The sequence below is a fragment of the Pleurodeles waltl genome, chromosome 4_1, assembly GCF_031143425.1.
Source record: "Pleurodeles waltl isolate 20211129_DDA chromosome 4_1, aPleWal1.hap1.20221129, whole genome shotgun sequence".
NCBI lineage: Eukaryota > Metazoa > Chordata > Amphibia > Caudata > Salamandridae > Pleurodeles > Pleurodeles waltl.
This window is the reverse complement of record NC_090442.1, coordinates 608,574,188-608,592,318: the sequence shown is the minus strand read 5'-3', so window position 1 is coordinate 608,592,318 and position 18,131 is coordinate 608,574,188. Positions and strand designations below refer to the sequence as shown.

At 41.8% G+C, this 18,131-nt stretch overlaps 1 protein-coding gene across 1 annotated transcript in view; it reads right to left on the bottom strand.

Annotated features, from left to right (window-relative positions):
* The window catches only part of LOC138287178 (sodium-coupled monocarboxylate transporter 1-like), a 316,179-nt gene that overhangs the window by 88,551 nt on the left and 209,497 nt on the right, over positions 1 to 18,131 (bottom strand). The window contains 2 exon segments of the mRNA XM_069227537.1: positions 950 to 1,161; positions 10,034 to 10,120. Coding sequence (XP_069083638.1) covers positions 950 to 1,161; positions 10,034 to 10,120 — 299 coding nt within the window.

Genomic DNA, 18,131 nt, shown 5'->3' with positions numbered 1-18,131 from the left:
TACCATTTGCAGTCTGGTGTTGCAGTTTTAAACTGCAAATTCAACCTGTCAAACTAATCCACTGTAACAGATCAAAACCTCTATTTAAAAAATTGGTAAGTAAACCCTGTGCAGGTCTTATTGCCCATAAGTCACGGTGTATTGTATTCAAAAGTGGTTCATATAGGAAGTTAACTTTAAACATGTCCTTACACTGAAAAATTCCCAAAAGCTATTTTCACTGTGGCAAGGCTGGCTGTTCCATAGAAAACTATTGGGTTATATTATTAAATTTAATAATGGTAATTTTGGATAGAAAACAGCTAAACAAATAATAAAACAATTATGTTTTATAGTTGGTAGGATTTGTGATAGCTATTAAGGAAATTTTACTTTTAGAACGTTAACTTTTACCTGACTAAAGCTTTTGGAGGTCTATTTGCATTCCCACTTCTGCCAGCCAATAACTAGCATTTAAATAGGTGTGAAAAGGTTTAAAATGCTTCCCAGGAGCAGACTGGCCTGAATAGGCTGAGATGACTCCACCTGAAGCTCACAGAAATGCAGGGCGGGGCTGTGAGCATCCTTTTTACTTTAAAATTGAAAAATTTAATTAATCTCTGGTTCCCCTTATTGGATTTTTTTTCATATTGGTGCCTGCAACTGCCTCTTTCTGCATAATCACCTCAATTGTTTTAGCAAATGCTGTTGCTTTTTTGACTCTGTACAGAAAGTTGGCATTTCCCTGCCTTGCAACTTAGCAGATCAGTTGATACTCATGAAGCTGAGATTTCATTGATTTAGAATGACAGTAACATTGTTTTTTACTGCAAGTATGTGTCATTGCACCCAATCTAAATGTTAAATTATTATTGTGATTAAAATGGCACCTCTGACACGTACTATTGTTATCACATTTCAAGAAACATTTTAATAATCTTGAGAAGTTAAGTATAGGAATACCACTCACCGTTCAATGACTTCAGCTTCTGGTAATTTTATTAAGAATGGTAAGTCTGTGGTGGAAGTCCAATTGCTCTCCAAATTCATGCTACTTATGTTACAACCTTTTATTGACAGGTTTAAAGGAGCATTACTCCCTGGAAGTGGAGGGTAAATATAGGATCCAATCATAACCCAAAATGTCAAAACTAATCCAATTATAAGTCCTGCTATTGCACCCTACAAAAATGGAAACATAAGAAAAAATAGTTTTAAAAACACAAAAAGACAAACATTAATTACTGCAAGGAAATATTAGGTTTCAACTTACTATAATTAATTCTAAATCCCATGGCATGGGCTAAGTGTAATGTCTTAACACTGTACCTGTTAGGACCCTGTGACTAGAGGCCGACTAATGAAGGAAAGTACATAATCAATCTGGGTTGTGTCAGTGTGGTCTAAATGGTTATTTGGATTTTGAGAGATAGTTACATGTTGTACACTGATGAGTAAAGATGTCAGCTATGAGCTCTGTGTGAAGTTTGTTCTTCTGCATGCTACCGGGCTGGGGAGGGAGTGACAACTGGCAACGAGTAGGGAATACGTGCTCCGAAGAAATAGAAGTGCTCTCTCTGAGAGTTTGTAAGAAATAGCAAATGCTTGTGTAGGTCATGTGCACTCAAGCTGAAAGGAAGAAGCCTGCAGTTGGCGTATGTGGAGTGCAAGTGCCACTCTGGCCTGTATGAGGCCTCGTGGAGAAGTTAAAGGCCCGACAAGAGAACATCGTTGGAAAAGCCCGTCACAACATGCCAGTCAGGCTAAGGAAAAAGAAGGTGATGTGCCACAACACTGAACCATCTCTTTTACAAAGAAAACAAGGTAAGAGAAATAAATATATACTCACCAGTAAGGCTAACGGTCACAACTGAAGCATCGGACACACCGGTTGAGACCTCCTGGAGAGACTGATATGTGCAAATTAGCAAGTAGCATCCACTACATTCTGAATCGCAAGGTGGTTTGAACACACAGCCCACCGTTATCAAAGTCACAGCGTGGGCCCAAAAGAGAAAGCTGACAAAATAGCACGAAGAAATAACTCAGCGAAATAAAAAGACAAATGCAAAGACCAGAGCATACAAGAAACATGAAATTGAACTTACTGTCAAAAGTGCAAAAGGGGCACTACAGCCACTTGGCCTGTCCAGCGACCCAAGCTCAGGTACGGAGCTGGTACTTCCAGAAGGCATGGTTCTAGGTGCACAATGAACACTGCCTGAACAGCACATACTCTCAAAGCCAGAAGAAAGAAGGGTGGAGTACATGGCAACTGCTTTTCCCAACCCTCTGCCGCCATTTGATACTGCCAAAAAAACTGAATATTAACACCAAAGGGACCACGCAAATGAAGGCTTTTGATGATTTTACAGATGCTCTGGTAGAAGTAAGTGATGAGAGAATCATTTAATACTTGAAAAATCTGACTGCTGAAAGAGTGAAAGAAGTGATAAAGAAACTCTCACTGATTGAGACAATGTCTTACTGTCAAATCAAAGAAGTGTTAGGAGCCACGTTCAACCCAATACAAAACTTCGACTATGAAAAGTAAATTTTCAATCAAGCGAGACAACAAGTTGGTGAAACGATGGATGAGTTTGTTGAAAGACTTGATGTGCTCATGAAACACTGCAAATTTAGTGAATTTAGTGATGAAGAAGCCATGTGCCTCAGAGTCATTGATGATTGTTTGTCAGACTGGTTCAGAAGATGCATGTTGCAAGAGACACTCTGTCTAGAAAAGGTATTAATGGCTGCTAAAGATGAGAAATGAGACAATAGGCAAGCCACCGACATGGAAACAGGAACAGCGAAAGGTGAGCATTAGTCATGAAAAGTAGACAACAGCGCCAAGAAGATGCCTGTAAGTCAACATCCTCAAAAAAATAAAAATGTGTTTCTGATGTGGATTTTTATTTCCACATGAGAATAAATGTCAAGCCATTCGACAATCATGTAAAGGGTGTGGAAAGGGGAGCCACTTTATAACCTTCAGCAAAGTGAAGAGAAAACCAAGTGCGTCATGGCAGGAGAAGTAGATGGATGTTCCATAAGCAGTCTCGCCATGCCCACAAAGACAAAATACGACCTCAACTGCGACAGGCCAAAACCAAACAAAGTTGATCACCATTAAGTTCATCCTGCAAAAGTTCCTTGATGTCACAGTTGAGCGACAGCGAAAAGGGTGCAATGATCATAGATAAAAGGAAATGACGTGCACAAGTGGGCTTTGCCGCTTGTGTAGAAGACAAAAGAAGAGCAGAAATAAGTGAGCTGAGAAAGCAAAAGAACTCATATGAAAATTTCCCCAAAATCAAACTGAAAGTCAACATTTGCCCAGTGATTTTTGTAATCAATAGTGTGCATAGAACAACATCATGCCAGTTGAATAATTTCACAGTTTATCACCTGTACCACTACCTAAAGCGTTGAGTTTGAAGGCATCCAAACCGTTGCAGAGTCAAAGATTATTCATAGCCACCCTGCAGCGGAAGAAGGCATCTGTGCAGGTCTTAATTCATGCTCTTCAAGGTCCTCCATCTACTACATGCTTAGCGTTACAACTGCTGTTGACATGGGGTTGATATCCATCAATTAAAAGTTGTGAGTCAGTTCCTGTCACTGTTTCATGGTCTAGGAAGGATCAAAATGATGAAGGATCAGCCTCACAATAATGAAGTCATCAGGCCTGTTGCACAGCAACACCACATAATAGCATTTCACCTACAAGAAGTGGTCAAGAAGGAGCTAGAAGCTTTGCTGAAATATGACTTTGTTGAGCACTTGCCTGCCCCAAACTATGGGTGTCGCCCATCATGGTAGTGCCGAAAAAGGACAGTGGAGGTGAAGTGTGCATCTGCGTGGATATGCGCCAAGCCAAAAAGTAATAGAGAAAGAGGGAGAGACATCCTGGTCCGCATAATGCGGATATGATCGTTAGGGGTGGGCGGACCTCGCAGTGTTTTACTCTGTGGAATTCCGCAGAGTTCCTTAAAAACTCTGAGAGGTTCCATGGAGTTCCTCATATCATGTAGCAAAAGGGATAGCACTACTATAAGGGAGACAATTGGAAGAAAAACAACTTCAATCAAATATAGCTGCACAAGGAAGTTAATATATCTTGGGGTTTCAAACTACCTACCTTAATCACAACAAACATCAGGTATTCCTTTCCCACCTGCCTCTTGGCCATGTAGAGTCATTATGCCAGTGCTGAGCTCTTTGCCTCTGAGGATGGCCTCTGTGTCAGACCGCAGCTCTCAGAGTCAGGTGCCTTCACCTGGTGAAGCGAGAGTGCTGAGAGAGGAGAATCATCATGTTTTTCGCTGCTGGAAAATTGCCAGCTCTGCATCAGAGGAAGCCCAATCAGTGGGAGTGCATGCACAGTGACACTATGGGCTGCAACAATGATCCCGTACTAGCAGCATGTGGACGGAAGTGAACTATGAGCGGAAGCGCACTGGGCACACGCTTCGATTAGACATAGAAAACAACATTGAAGTTTTCCCTGACAACCACTTATACCAACTGATGATGTCACCGCTGTGCACAGCTAACATGACATCAAAGCAGTGCACAACTTCCGACATAAGGTCACATTGCTGAATGACCATAGGCATGAGGTCACGCTAGTGTAGTACAACTAGCAAGCTTTCTCAGCACTGCACAATCATTAACATGAGGACACAGCCAACATACAAATTAGGCCCTATGTTACTCTACTAGCAACGCTGATCCACTATTTTAGTCTCTTAAGATCATGACCTATGTTGGCAAAACACAGATTCTGAGCTCCTGCTTTTCTGCAGTGGTTTATTGGATGCAGTGTAACTTTTTGAAAATGAATACTGACAAAACTGAAATCTTGATTGTCAATAACTCTTCACACATTTGGACTTTTCAGGGGTGGTCTGTAGGCTTCCCTTCTACCTCTCCTGCTGCAACCACTGTGAGAAATCTGGGTTTTATTTTTTGACATCTCTCTCTTTCACCACAGATCAATCATATTTTTTTCAGTCTGCTTCTACTATATCCTTCTATTGCATAAAATCACCCCATTTCTACCATGTTCAGCTTGTTGGACAGTGGCTAAGGCAGTTATCATCTTTCCTATTTGTCTGAACTTCTGTTTGCAGTACATGGAGCTATTAGCCAACATGTGTTTTACCCACAGTGGAGCACAGGCCTGGGTTTTTTTCAAGGCTTCCACAGAAACAAGAGGTATTGCATTTCAGCCTTTTGTAGTCATTCTAATAATTTGTGCTTAAGACAATGTAGCCACGGAAAAGAATACTCTTTAATTTGAACTTGAGGGGCTGCCCTGCCTGTGCACACCTCATATCTTGAATCTAACACTACCTTAGGCAATTTCTAGAGCCTCTGTGTCCGGAGGCCCTAACCTGCACTGTAATTGTTTGTATTTTGGCATTTCTATGACCCTGTTTGCTCGACTCTCTGGCACTCAAAATGTAGTGGTTCGGGTAATTTTCCATCTTCTCCTTAGGTTCCATCGCTCTCCTCAGGTTGCTTTCTTGCACTGATTCCACATCTCATTTCATATTTAATTTAGGGCCATGTACATGATCCAGCAAACTTTCCACCATACAGGCCCTCTTTGCTTTAAATAGAAATTCTGTCACTACTCTGTCTCTTGCTCCCTAATATCTTATCAGCGACTCTCTGCGTTTCCCAAAGAACACATTACCTGCCTAGGCAGCCGTTCCTTTTCTTTTTTCTATCATCGTCACTAACAATTGAACAACCTGCCCTGCATTTATATTTCACTGAAAACTATCTTGTGTTTCAAAAGCCATTAAAACTAGCTTTTCGGTTATAATTCTCTGGTTGTAGACTCCCATCTAAAATTGTCTATTTTATTCACTACATCGCCAAGATACCCTTATTGTAGGGCAGTGTGCTGTACAAATTCCATTTAATATAACATGACAGTATAACTGTGAGAAAGTCATCCATTTAGCATGTTCACCCTTATTTTGTCTGACTGATACTGGTGGTAACTGACCCTGACTGTGCCTTGGGAGCTGCTAACCAGGCCCAGGGTTAGTGCTCTGAACAAAAAGTATATGGTAAAGTGGCACAATTACAATTGACAATGGCAGACTCCTGTAAGTCTTTAGGATATAATAGGGCAGGGAAGTCTAGAGGCTCAGTAGATTTCCTGCACTGGAGTGTGCACTGCTGTGTTGCCTGCTGTCATTTTTAAAGGCAGCCCTGTCTTGCAGGCTGTACTTAAAAAATAAAATGTGTGCAAATTCGACTTTGGAATTAAAGGTACTTCCAAAGTGATAATCAACCTTATTTTTACATATCTGTCACCCCTAGGATCTCTCCTGGGTGCCCAGGGAGTGTGGGGTGTCATGTAACTATAAGCAGGGATAAAAGCTGTTTTATACGCACTGGTGAGGGAAGAACTGCCCATTTCATTCCCTCCCCACCCCCCCACTGTAGATACTTAGCTCTAAAGGCTAACATTGGAATATTTCATGTAAGTATAAATATTGCTAAGAAGAAGCTAAATGTATCATGAAAGGACTCAAATGATTGGTAAAGAAAAATCCAACAACTTGCCACTGTTATAATTCTTTATTTTCTGTAAGCCAAAATCCAGACTGCTAATGGCTTCTACTGATTGGTCACCCTTATCAGGATTAGCCAGACTGCTTTGATGAGATGATAGGTAGCCTGCAATGAGCAGAGGTTATCTGATGGGAGAGTTCTGCAGCTGCAGAGGCCATGACAGGAAGGGGGCTGGGTAAATCAAACTGGGCTTCAAAGGAAGCAGGGCAGTAGGGAATGCCAGCAAGTCCGGCCCTCTCGCCCTGTACCTGACAGACAGATAGCAGGCCCAGGAAAGCAATTTGCAGATGGTCTGGAGGAGGAGTGTTAATGGAAATGAGCCACACCAGTAGGTTGGTTTAGCCAGGTCCTGCTCCTCTGAAGAGAAATCATCCATCTTGGATTTGTTTTAGTGCAGTGCTTTGTGGGACAAGAAAATGCCACAGTTTGGAGGAAGCTGTCATGCTTTTGTGCAGCACCCTGCATGTCATTTTACAGGGGTGCCCCCTTGCTTGTCCCCCAAGATATTGAATAAATATATAGGAGCTGAAGTGCAACTCCAATATCCTGCCTGAAACCACAAGAGAAGGAGGACTGCCCTGCTGGAACCCTGGACTGCAACCCCAAAGATTGCACTCTGGAACAACAGGCCTAAGGACTTTGCCCTGCTTCAAAAAGGACTCAGGAGTGGACTCCCTGAAAGCAACAGAGTAACAGAACTTGCCTGCACCAACTATCACAAACGTCCCTAGCTTGGAGGGCGCCAAGTGGACTTTTAAGGATTTGGCCAGGTGCATTGTGGCAGCTGAGTCCTTAACTTCCAAAGACCATTTCAGAGCTTTTAGACCCTTGGACGTGTGGACCGAACAAACGTTGTGAATAAAGCCAACTACCTTCAACCACAACCTGACCTGAATTTCAGGTTCATCTCACTGAAAGATCCTAAGGTCCAGACTTCCAGGATTTCACTGGGCTCTCGCAGAAAAGCAGTCTGATAAAGCTGCATCAAAATCGGATACGTAAGCAGGACCGCTGACGTAGAGAGAGAGAAGCTCCAGAAAAGTTAAAAGGTAAAGGTAAAATTTTGACTCAGGCCTCCTGCTCAGTGTATCGGAGAAAAGCTTCATCACCATCGGCCCCAAACTTTGACTTTCTCCCAGTCAAAAGTGGCCATATGTCCCCAGTTGGCGCTATTGATTTCTGAGCACTGGAAAGCACATTTTTAATTTACTCTTTAAAACGTCATCACTCCTGTTCCCTATATTGGATTTTTGTCATTTTGGTGTCATTCTAAAGACAAAAGTATTTACTATTTTTCTAAATTGGTGTGGGATTTTTATTGTGTGTTGTCTTTCTTATTCACTGTATTGGTGTATTTAAATGCTTTACATACCTAAATTAAGCCTGCATGCTCGTTGCCAAGCTGCCAGGGGCTAATGTTTTGAGACCTTGACTGGACCTAACATTGGTTTGGGGGTATTATTGCTATTGGTAGGTGTGCACTTAGCCCTACTAATAGCCAGTTTCGAACAATAACAAAATTAGGTTAAAAGAACCGGAAAAGCATGACAGCACACTCGAGACATACCAGTGGCCACCAATTGATGGGACCCTAATACAAAATGTGTAATGAAGCCCCTGAGATTACCGCCAGCCTTGCATAATTGTTTAACTATGAGTGTGGCACCCCATAATATACCCTCGGTTTTAATGAATTATAGTACTGACTGCTACCAGAGTCTGGTGCTTTTAAGAGGGATTGCTAGATTAGGAGCTCACCTTTATTGCAGGTGCTCCTCTGCTAACAGACGGGATACCCAAATTATTCGGGCCTTTGCTCACTCTTTCTTTTAACCACCACATACCTTCTTACCCACACTTTTCCCATCAACACTACCACCAGACATTGTCTCTGATGGGTCGAGGAAAGAATGAGCTTGGAGTATTAATTCCTCTACCCCACTGCTAACCTAGAGCGTGGTATGCATGGGTGTTCGAAGTTGACTCCAATATAGAGCAATTCAAGCACACTGGCTTTCAACTCAACACCCAGTGCACATGCTAGCACCCACGGGTTAATCAGGTGTTATGCATGCTATACAAAAAAAGCATCACTTCACTTTGAATTTATCCCTTTCAGTGTGTCTCAGGCTATCTACTGGCTAAAGTTGCGAAATGGACCTTGTAGTTGAGACGGCTCTTTTATCCTCCCCAGACCACATACCTCCTGACTGCCACGATCGATTGTCACTTCACATCCTCCATAGAAAAATACTATTTTCGCACTTGTCAGTCACCTACTTCCTTGTTGTTCCCTGCCATTCACAGGTTGGCCTAAGCATAGGGAAGTCTTGCTAGGAGAGGCATTCTGTACACAAACTGCATGTACATAAACAACTACATCCCTTTTCCGTGCATGCTGTGCCAAGTCCTTTACCTGTCCTCGAAGCTGCACACAACCAGCCTGGATTCTGGGCCCTTGGCAGGCACAGACAGCAGCAGCACTGTAAACTAGCAATCTCAATTCCCAATCTGTTCAGAGTCCTGAGCTGGGTAGAAAGTAGATGCCTGAGCCTGTTGCAGTCCATACTCGAGCCTCCGAATCTGAGCACAGAGTAAAACAGGCAAGAGAGCAGGTGGCAGATAAGCACCAGTGCCGTGGCTAAAAAAGGCAGGCGAAGTGTTGGTAACGAATATCACCATAACCAGGGCATTATCAAGCCAATGTCTTACTGCATACATCATGGCCCAAAGGCTTTCTCAACCAGGTGAGTCATCCAGCCTCTCATTGGTTGATGCAGTGTGACCAATAGGAGTTGATGATCCAGGTGTATCAAATTCCATTAATGTTACTAGTTTCACCATCACGATTGAAGTCACCAGGCAGTATAGTTACTGTCATAGGCCTGGGTGGGTGTATCTGGAGGAAGCTGCAGCCAGGCAACCCAGGGAAGCTTTGATTAGGAATGAACCATGATAACAGGGAGGGGCTAGAGAATCCTGGTCCCCGAAATAGGCTCTGAAGGTGAGCACCAGAAACCACCAGCCCCAAAAGAATATTGGCTAGAAATGAGTTAAACAAGAGAGTGTAGGCCCCAGTACTTAGCACTTTGCATCGAAGTAGCAAAAGAGAGAGCTGTGTTTTGCCATATATTTGCTGAATGCAAATTGTGCTAGATCTGAGACAAAGCCATTCCTTTTCACTTGCTTTATGATGACCCGGTACATAATGTTTGCAGAATACAGTCTGGGAGGAACACATTGTACTTAGACGATTATTTGCTTCAGTGCTCAAATGAACAAAATGGCTGTTGGCCTGGAATACTGAACGTATCTTTTATTCCACCTGCCCCTGTGCACAAGCACCGCCCTCCATTGGACTTTTTTGGGGGGAAAAAAGGGGGTTGAATTAATATTACTGCTATATAGTAATCACTGCACTTTATACACTTTTAATTTCTTACATATTATATACCTTTGAATTTGCGAAGGAAAAGAACAGTCCCAAGGCAAAAATTCCAAGCAGTGGACCAGTGAGAAATGAAGTGATTGTTGCGGTTGCCTGCGGACAACAAAAAATCACGCAGAAATTTCAACAGAAATGTTCAATCGTTATGTGATAAAATACGTAAATGAAACATTACTGAACTATTAGCGAAATGCACTAAAAATTAATTGAGAACACAATGAGCAACTAGGTAGTAAAAACTGTAAAAAACGCACACATCAAGAAACGTATATTGAACATGTACAAATAATATAGTAGAGAAATATTAATAAACATCATGTTTTGTGGTGTTGTTGTATGATAAAATACGTAAACATTACTGAACTATTAGCGAAATACAACGATGAAAAGCTACTATTAAGTATTATGAAATGTAGACATTAAGCAATATACATACAACATGATAGTAACAAATTTGCCTAGTTGTTCAATTCCGCAATAAAAATCTGCTAATATAGAGAGTGTAGCTAACATAAATATCGTGTACAACAAATCATTTATAAAACTATCGCCCTTTGGAGTTAATGATAGAAAATCTACAGGGCAACTACATTTTATAAACAATATTTAGGACACAATATTTCTTTTAAGCAGTATTTTTGCTTACCATGTTCTGACATAGAACTGCCCTTTCAAATCTTTTTGCAAGATTCAAGGGATTTGACAGGCTACACCGGTCTCACAAGATGATCCAGCCACCACACCCATAACAGTGCCAAGGCATATTACGGGGCACTCTTATTTTTAGACTTAAGAGAGGAGTTCAGGTGTTGGGCAGTGTACTGTATCTTTTCAAGCCATCCAAGAGACCTACCCTTCCCCACAGGGCATTACAGATACGCTTTAGGAGATTCAGCCATCCAGCCATATTGTCTTGAAGCAAAGCTAGAAACACTAAAAAATGGCCTGTTATTAGCAACGACCAATAAGGACTTTGAACTGAAATTTCCTACACTTTCTGTACCCATGATTTTCTGCAAAGTGACTCAACTCGGGTTCTATTGATATGCTGCCTAGCAACATCTGCCCCAGAGTTCTTTTCACTTCAGAGAAAGAAAATGGAACCTGACTTTTTTTTACCTCTGCTGGTTTTCCAATCTTTATAAACCCCTTCGAATGTAGACTCAGGTATTCACACCAATGCTCAAAGGAGTTTTCCACCTCTTAGTTCCCATCTGCACTTGCTTACATGCTGAGTTTGTCTCCCCTGTTCTTAAGCAGGCGTTACTTCTCAAAAGGAGGTTCCTGTTGTTGGTATTATTCACAGGGATATGTGGTCTCAAAACCTGGGGAAGCTTCCTGAATACACGGTGTAGGCTTGTCCCTGAAGCTAAAAAGATTACCTTCTCAGCTGCAAGGGGTTGATGCTATAACACGTGAAGATCATGCGTTAACCACTTCTATTTCTTTCGATAATTCACTTTTTTATTTTCTATTGAAGCATTCAAGGACATCAATTCCACTGACATAGAAGTGGATATACACATGACAATGACGCTTTGATAACCATGATACCAGTCAAGTTGTCTCTACCCCAATTGTTAATTATCATTAAAGGTATTACCTGATAAATGGGTATTCTTGAATCCAGCCAAAATATTTTCTTGCTTAAACAAATATTTCTCAAAAGACATTCTAGCTAAAATATATTTGACCTGGTGACCTAATTATGTTGAATAAGTAGAGTCTTTTTTTGTAAGATGTGAAAATACCACATAGCTAAAAAATCACACTGTTACACATTTAGATTGATCCTTTAATAAGGTGGGCCTCCTTGAGTTTTGCAAGCAAAGCATATAACATTCCTGAAACATTACGAACAGAAAGATTCCTCAAAGACCCATGTGAGCTTTCCTTCTCATTAGCTTTGAACAATACAGTCCCTTTTCACTATCAAGTTTCATAAGAGTTTCAATAAATGCATGCTAAATGTTGACAAGCATCCCTCAACAAGTATTCTATACTTTATAAAGTATCATTGTGCAATAACCCTTTGATAAGTATTAATCAGCATGTCTAATCAGAAATATCTGGTCTCAAAGCTATGCATTTAATTTTGTTAACATACGTTGAGGTAATGTATTTACTATTTTACAATTACGTACCACATCAAGCATTTCACTTGAAGAATGCTCACATTACCAACCATTGCAAAGAGCCATTTAAAGAAGATGCCATTGAAAACAAATCATTGTCTTTGTTTTCAGAAGGCAAACTGTAGAAAATAGACTATTTCTGTTTAGTTTCACAGCTTTATAATGAGAAGTATCTTACAAACGCCTCATCCACCCATATGCCCTGGATTTCTGTCCCAACTGACAACTGTGAAACCCAGAGGACTCCAAACCTTCCATGGCACTCCCATGTTCTACAATTCACATTCCTTTCCCCAGATTCCATAAGACTCCACATTACAAGATAAAACCCACAGCTCCCTTCTTTTATAATGAAACATATAACTACTTGTTCATTATAAACATGGAGCTACTTTACCTGACCAAGCATACATATAAAATACTAACCCTTCCTAACCCCTTTTATATATATTTTTCAATAAGCATTCTACAATATTCTCCACAGAATGTTGGCTACTTAACGTTCCCTCTTTCACACATATCACACAGTCTCTCAAATATAGAGGTGCCTTTATGACCCTGCTACTATGCCAGGAGCACTGGTCTTCAACTTTTTATACATCTCTGTTCTCATGCATTTTCCTTGGCTGACCATTACTCCCCCTGTACTTCAACACAACCACTCTATTTAAGTTCCAAATGTAAATGCCCTCCAACTTGACCGCATTTGTAAAGAGTTTGACCACCATTTGTGGAGCTCCAAATTTTGAAGTTCATTGTAACCCTTGGAAACCTTTTCCTAACCCAATCCACCACAGTTGCTTCTGTCTTTTTCCCCTCTTGCCTGGTGTCATAATTCTTCTCTCTTCTCTCTGATGCATTTTGATCTGATGTATGTGATTCCATTTGTCTCCATTTACCTTCCTCTCCTTAAGATGACCAATCCATGGCGGACACATGAGCAAATTGGGTTGCCTCCCTCTAAATAACACAAACAGGACCCTTCCCATGACTGAATGCGGAGTGAGGTGATATATTTCAACCTTTGTTTAAATTTCCTCCTTTATAAATTTGACCACATACTTTGTCTCTACACCCTGGGTGATACACATCTCCAGCCACCTTGAAAACAAAGCAGTCAGTACCAGCGCATAATATTACCCTGTCGTATTGGTCGCAGGTCCTAAAATGTTTAGGGCCACAAGGTCCCACAGTCTTTCTGCATGCCTTCTCGCCACCATGGATTGTGCCCTTGTGATACATCCCTTTTCACTATTTTTACAATCCAGTCATTCCCTGAATGACCTCTCCACCTATGTGTCTAATTCAGGCCAGCAAAAATTCAGCCTGATCCTCTCCTTAGTCTTTCTAACTTTTAAATGGCCTTGATATGCTAAGTCCACCAATTCAGCCCAGTCTTCCCAGGGGAATGAGTTTTGTTCCTCTCCACAGCAACCCATGGCGTACTGACAATTCATTTCTTACCTCCCAAAACTTTAGGCACTCTAGTGCTATTTTCTTGCATTGATGCCAGGTTTTCTCTATCTGTTGAGTCAATTGATTTAACTCTGCATATTTTATTATTCCTTCTGTGACTCACAGACCTTACAATCATACAATTCCCACTGATCCTCATCTGTGTTTTTACCTTCTGCATTCTCTTCCCCTTTCACTAGTACCAATCTTTAAAGACAGTCTCCTATTCAGTTTTCTACTCCAGGAATGTAGTTTACCCTTGTAGGGATAACACCCACTTACAGATCCTGCTGGAGACTGCATCCGAGCCTTTCTTCAAAAATATTTCTTTAAGTGGCTTGTGATCTGACTTCACCACAAACTAGTTACCCCAGAAAAATGTCTTTAATTTCTTGACAGCCCAAAATATGTATAGGGCCTCAATTTCTTCTAATGTATAGTGGTCTCCTGGACCCTTCAGACTTCTTGATATGAACATGATGTTTTTTATTACTGGCTTTTCTTTGTTTCAAGGCTACCCCTAAACCCTCCCGCTTGCAACCATAATGAGAATAGACTTATCCTACAAGCTAAATATGTTCAAAGAAGATGCATTTGATAAGGCTTCTTTCAGAACTTTATATTCTCTATCACATTGTCTTGACCAAGTACATTTTACTACTCCTTTTATAAGATTTCTCATGTTGTGTGCCCTACCTACAAAGTAAGGAATGAGCTTATGCTAATATTCAACCATCCCCAAACAATTACCTAGGTTCTCCTTGTTCTCTGGGATTGGAAGATCCCTTATCATGTCTACCAACTATTTAGTAGGCTCTATACCTGCTCCCAGCAACTGATGCCCAAGATACACTATCTCTGCACAGTTTAACCTACATTTAATCTCCTTTAATGTCAACCCTCTTTCTCTGAATCTTTCCAGTACTGACCTCAACCTGCTATTGTGTTCCTTCAGTGTGGAGCCAAATACTAGTTCACTCTCTGAGATGCTGAGGCTGGTGAGATTAAGCCAAATGGCATCCTATTGAATTTGTAAGCACCAAACGATGTTATAAATGCATTAGAACTGTGGAACTCTCTTCCAGCTCAATTTGGTGACATGCTATTGTAGGTCCAGAGTGGAGAAAACTTTGGCACTCTTGAACTATGTCAGCATTTCAGTAACATTAGGTAGAGGGTCCCTATCCATAACTGCCACCTTGTTCAATCCTCTCAAGTCCACACAAAACCTGGCTTCTGAGGCCTTCCATGCTAAAACTACAGATGACACTGATTCTGTTGCTTCCACATCCTGAATTATATCTTTCTTTTTAACCCTTCATTGCGTGCATCATTGAAAATAGAACCCCTTATACTTTACAGACAGCTGGCACTGCATTCCCATTTAGTTCAGTTTTGTGAGTGCATCCTGTCAAGCAACCTAAAGTTTAATTAAAGACCTCTGGAAAATATTTAGCTCATCTATGTTTTTGTATACCTCCCTCATCCTTACTCTGATGCGTTACCACCTCTACGACTCCCTGCACCTACTTGTGTTGAGTACTCTTTGTGTTTTCCCACATCCAAAGAGAACATCCTTTCTTAATACTATGGGTGGCGTGCTATTGGGATCCAGCATCACATCTAAGTCCCCCTGATGGTACCAACTAATTATGCTATCACCTTTGCATAATACATTAATCTTTCCTGCAGTGATGTGATCTGTATATTCTAGTTACCCTAGAAAATAACCCACCAACTTGATGGGCTGACCTCTATAAACCAGAGGCCCTATATCTGGCTTGAACATTTTTACAGTTGTGGCACTTTTTTATCATAAAAGGTTTAAGGTATAAAGGTAATTTTTGCTGCATTGTTATTCTTATTTTTTTAAGCCATTTACATATACTTTATCCTTTGGTCCTTGTTCCTGGATTCTGAACTTGAAGAACTATCTGACCACACTGTAAGTCATCATAACCACTCTCTTCTTGTTCATTATTCAGACACACCTCCATAACCTTGCTGTTTTTACTTTTAGATCTACAGTTCTTTGTATAGTGGCCTTTTGCCCCGGAGGTTCTGCAGATCATTCCCAAAGCTGGACACTTTTTATCATTGGCCAGGTGTCCACTCACACCATATCTGTAACATTTTCCGGCAATTGTTTTATTTTCTGAGTAAGATCGCTTTTGACTTTATTGGTTTTCACCTTGATGAAATACTAAACTTGATGTTTCCACCCAGCACCGTTCTCTTTTTTTATTACATCCACACATGCCAAGGACTGCTCGATCTTCTTAACCTAAAGCAAACTTCGTATAATTTTAATAATCCTTTTGGCAGAGTTTGCCCCTTACTTTTTGTATGTTGCACCCCAACATAAACTGGTCTCTGATCTGCTGTTTCTGAATTCCCTCAAACGTACATGTGGACACTATGGGGGTCATTATGAACATGGCGGTCTCGGTGGCGGAAATTACCGCCACCGGCATGGCGGTGTGGACTGCCATATTACAAACACATGGGGACCGCCACAGGCGGCCTTCCGCCACCGCCAGGCTACCGCCGCCAGACAGCATGATGGTGGTGGAGTACTCTATCTGACAGGGCAGCAAGCAGCGCTGCCCTCGGGATAAAGAACCTGTGGTCCTCCAGCCTTTCCCTGATGGATTCCCCCACCAGGGAAAGGATGGCGGAAGGGATGCATGGGCAGTGCTGGGGTCCCCGTGCACAGCCCCGTCGCGCAGGTCACTGCCCGATTCACGGGCAGTGATATGCGCGACGGGTGCTGCTGCATCTGCCGCACTGTGGCATTGACGACTGCAATGTCCTGGCCCAGCATCCCGCTGGGGCAGCTGGCGGAAACACTGTTTCCGCCCACGGGCCCTGTGGAATGTTCTTTATTGGGCTGGCGGTCTGTGTTTAGACCACCAGCCTGAACACAGTGGGAAATCCCACTGTGTTCATAATGAGGGCCTAAGACTCTTGTGCCTTTTGAACTCTCTTCCCAAAGTGGTATCTTTCTAGTATCATACTCATAGGTAAGTAATGCTTATCAAATTTCTTTTTGCACACCTCAAACTCATTGAGGCATTCTACATCATCCAATTGGGGAAGATGTTCAAACACTTCCTGTTCTTCCAGGCCCAGACAACGCCGAAGTAGAGAAGGTCTCCTTTCTCCACTATCCCACACATCCATGCATAATGCATAAAGACCATTTTCCACTTTTCCCATTTCAACCCTGGTTCTCCTGGTGACATTAGAAAAAATGAAGGCAGTGGGATGCATTTTGTGTGAATGACACTTTATAACTTGTCTTTAAACCACCAGTACCTAACTTGGTAGCTGACACCCACGACGATGTGCGACCTCCAGTAGCAGCCCTCAGTACTACACCTGAACAAACAGTTAGGGTCAATCCATACATTGACATGATGAATTGTGACCAATAGTCAACTGAGTGTATTAAGGCTGCCCACTGGAATGAACTTAAGGTAGTCAAGTTGAATCAATAAAATATGTAAGAGATGTCCCGTTTTTCCAGCAATCAGTATCCACTGCTGATTAGTATGGACTAATGATCATGGACTGTCAGCATGTGAAGCTGTGCCACACCATTTCTGTGAGCTGATGCAACCACAATTCTGGAGAAAATATCTAGGACTAATATGGGACTACCATGCACTCTCACAACAGTCATGCCTAACAATGATGAGGCACTGGTGTAAGCAAATGTTGGTAGAGATAGTAGCCACCACCAATACTGCTTTTTGTCTCACCTCATTAATGTTCAAGTCTCTCAAGTCCCTGCAGGCGAGACTCCCAGATGTTCCGCTCACTTCCTTTCCTTGCAGCACTGATTATCCATTGACAAAATTAATGAGTGTATGAGGCACCTTCCACACCGCTCACATGCCTGTATTCAGGTACACCTTCTCTGCACACCCAATCACACACATGCATTTGAAAGAGAGAGGTCACTGGAATAAGCGTCCTAGTTGCCTATACAAAGGTTATGCCTGAAACAGTGCCGCCTTCCAATATGCATGGGCGTGTGGTCTCTCCATCAATCATGCACTTGTCCTCAACTACTAGGGTGAGTGCTCTAGTTGCCCCTAAGGCTATGCTCCACATCATATGCTGACATGCCTGCAGCCACATGGCTACAACAATGGCAGTGTGCTCTAATTGCTCTCGCTCATCACCTAGACAGTGACACACACACCACAATAACATTGTGCTTCAGTTGCCTCGCACTCTACAGATTAACAGTATGTCATATGCTCCATATCTCGCACTATAAACTGTGAATTCTGCAGCGGGATCTCTAAAAGTCAGATAACCTGTATACTTACAGACAGTGTAATAAAAAATTGAGATCAGGTTTCAGGAGAGGACCACTGAAGACCTCTTCTGTCCCAACATGCTGTTGACTAGTTTCAGCTTGGCTCTGCTTCTGTAAGTATGCAGTGTATGCAAACCCACACACCGGATGACAACAGGTCTGGGTGTTCAGGCGTCATGTGGTG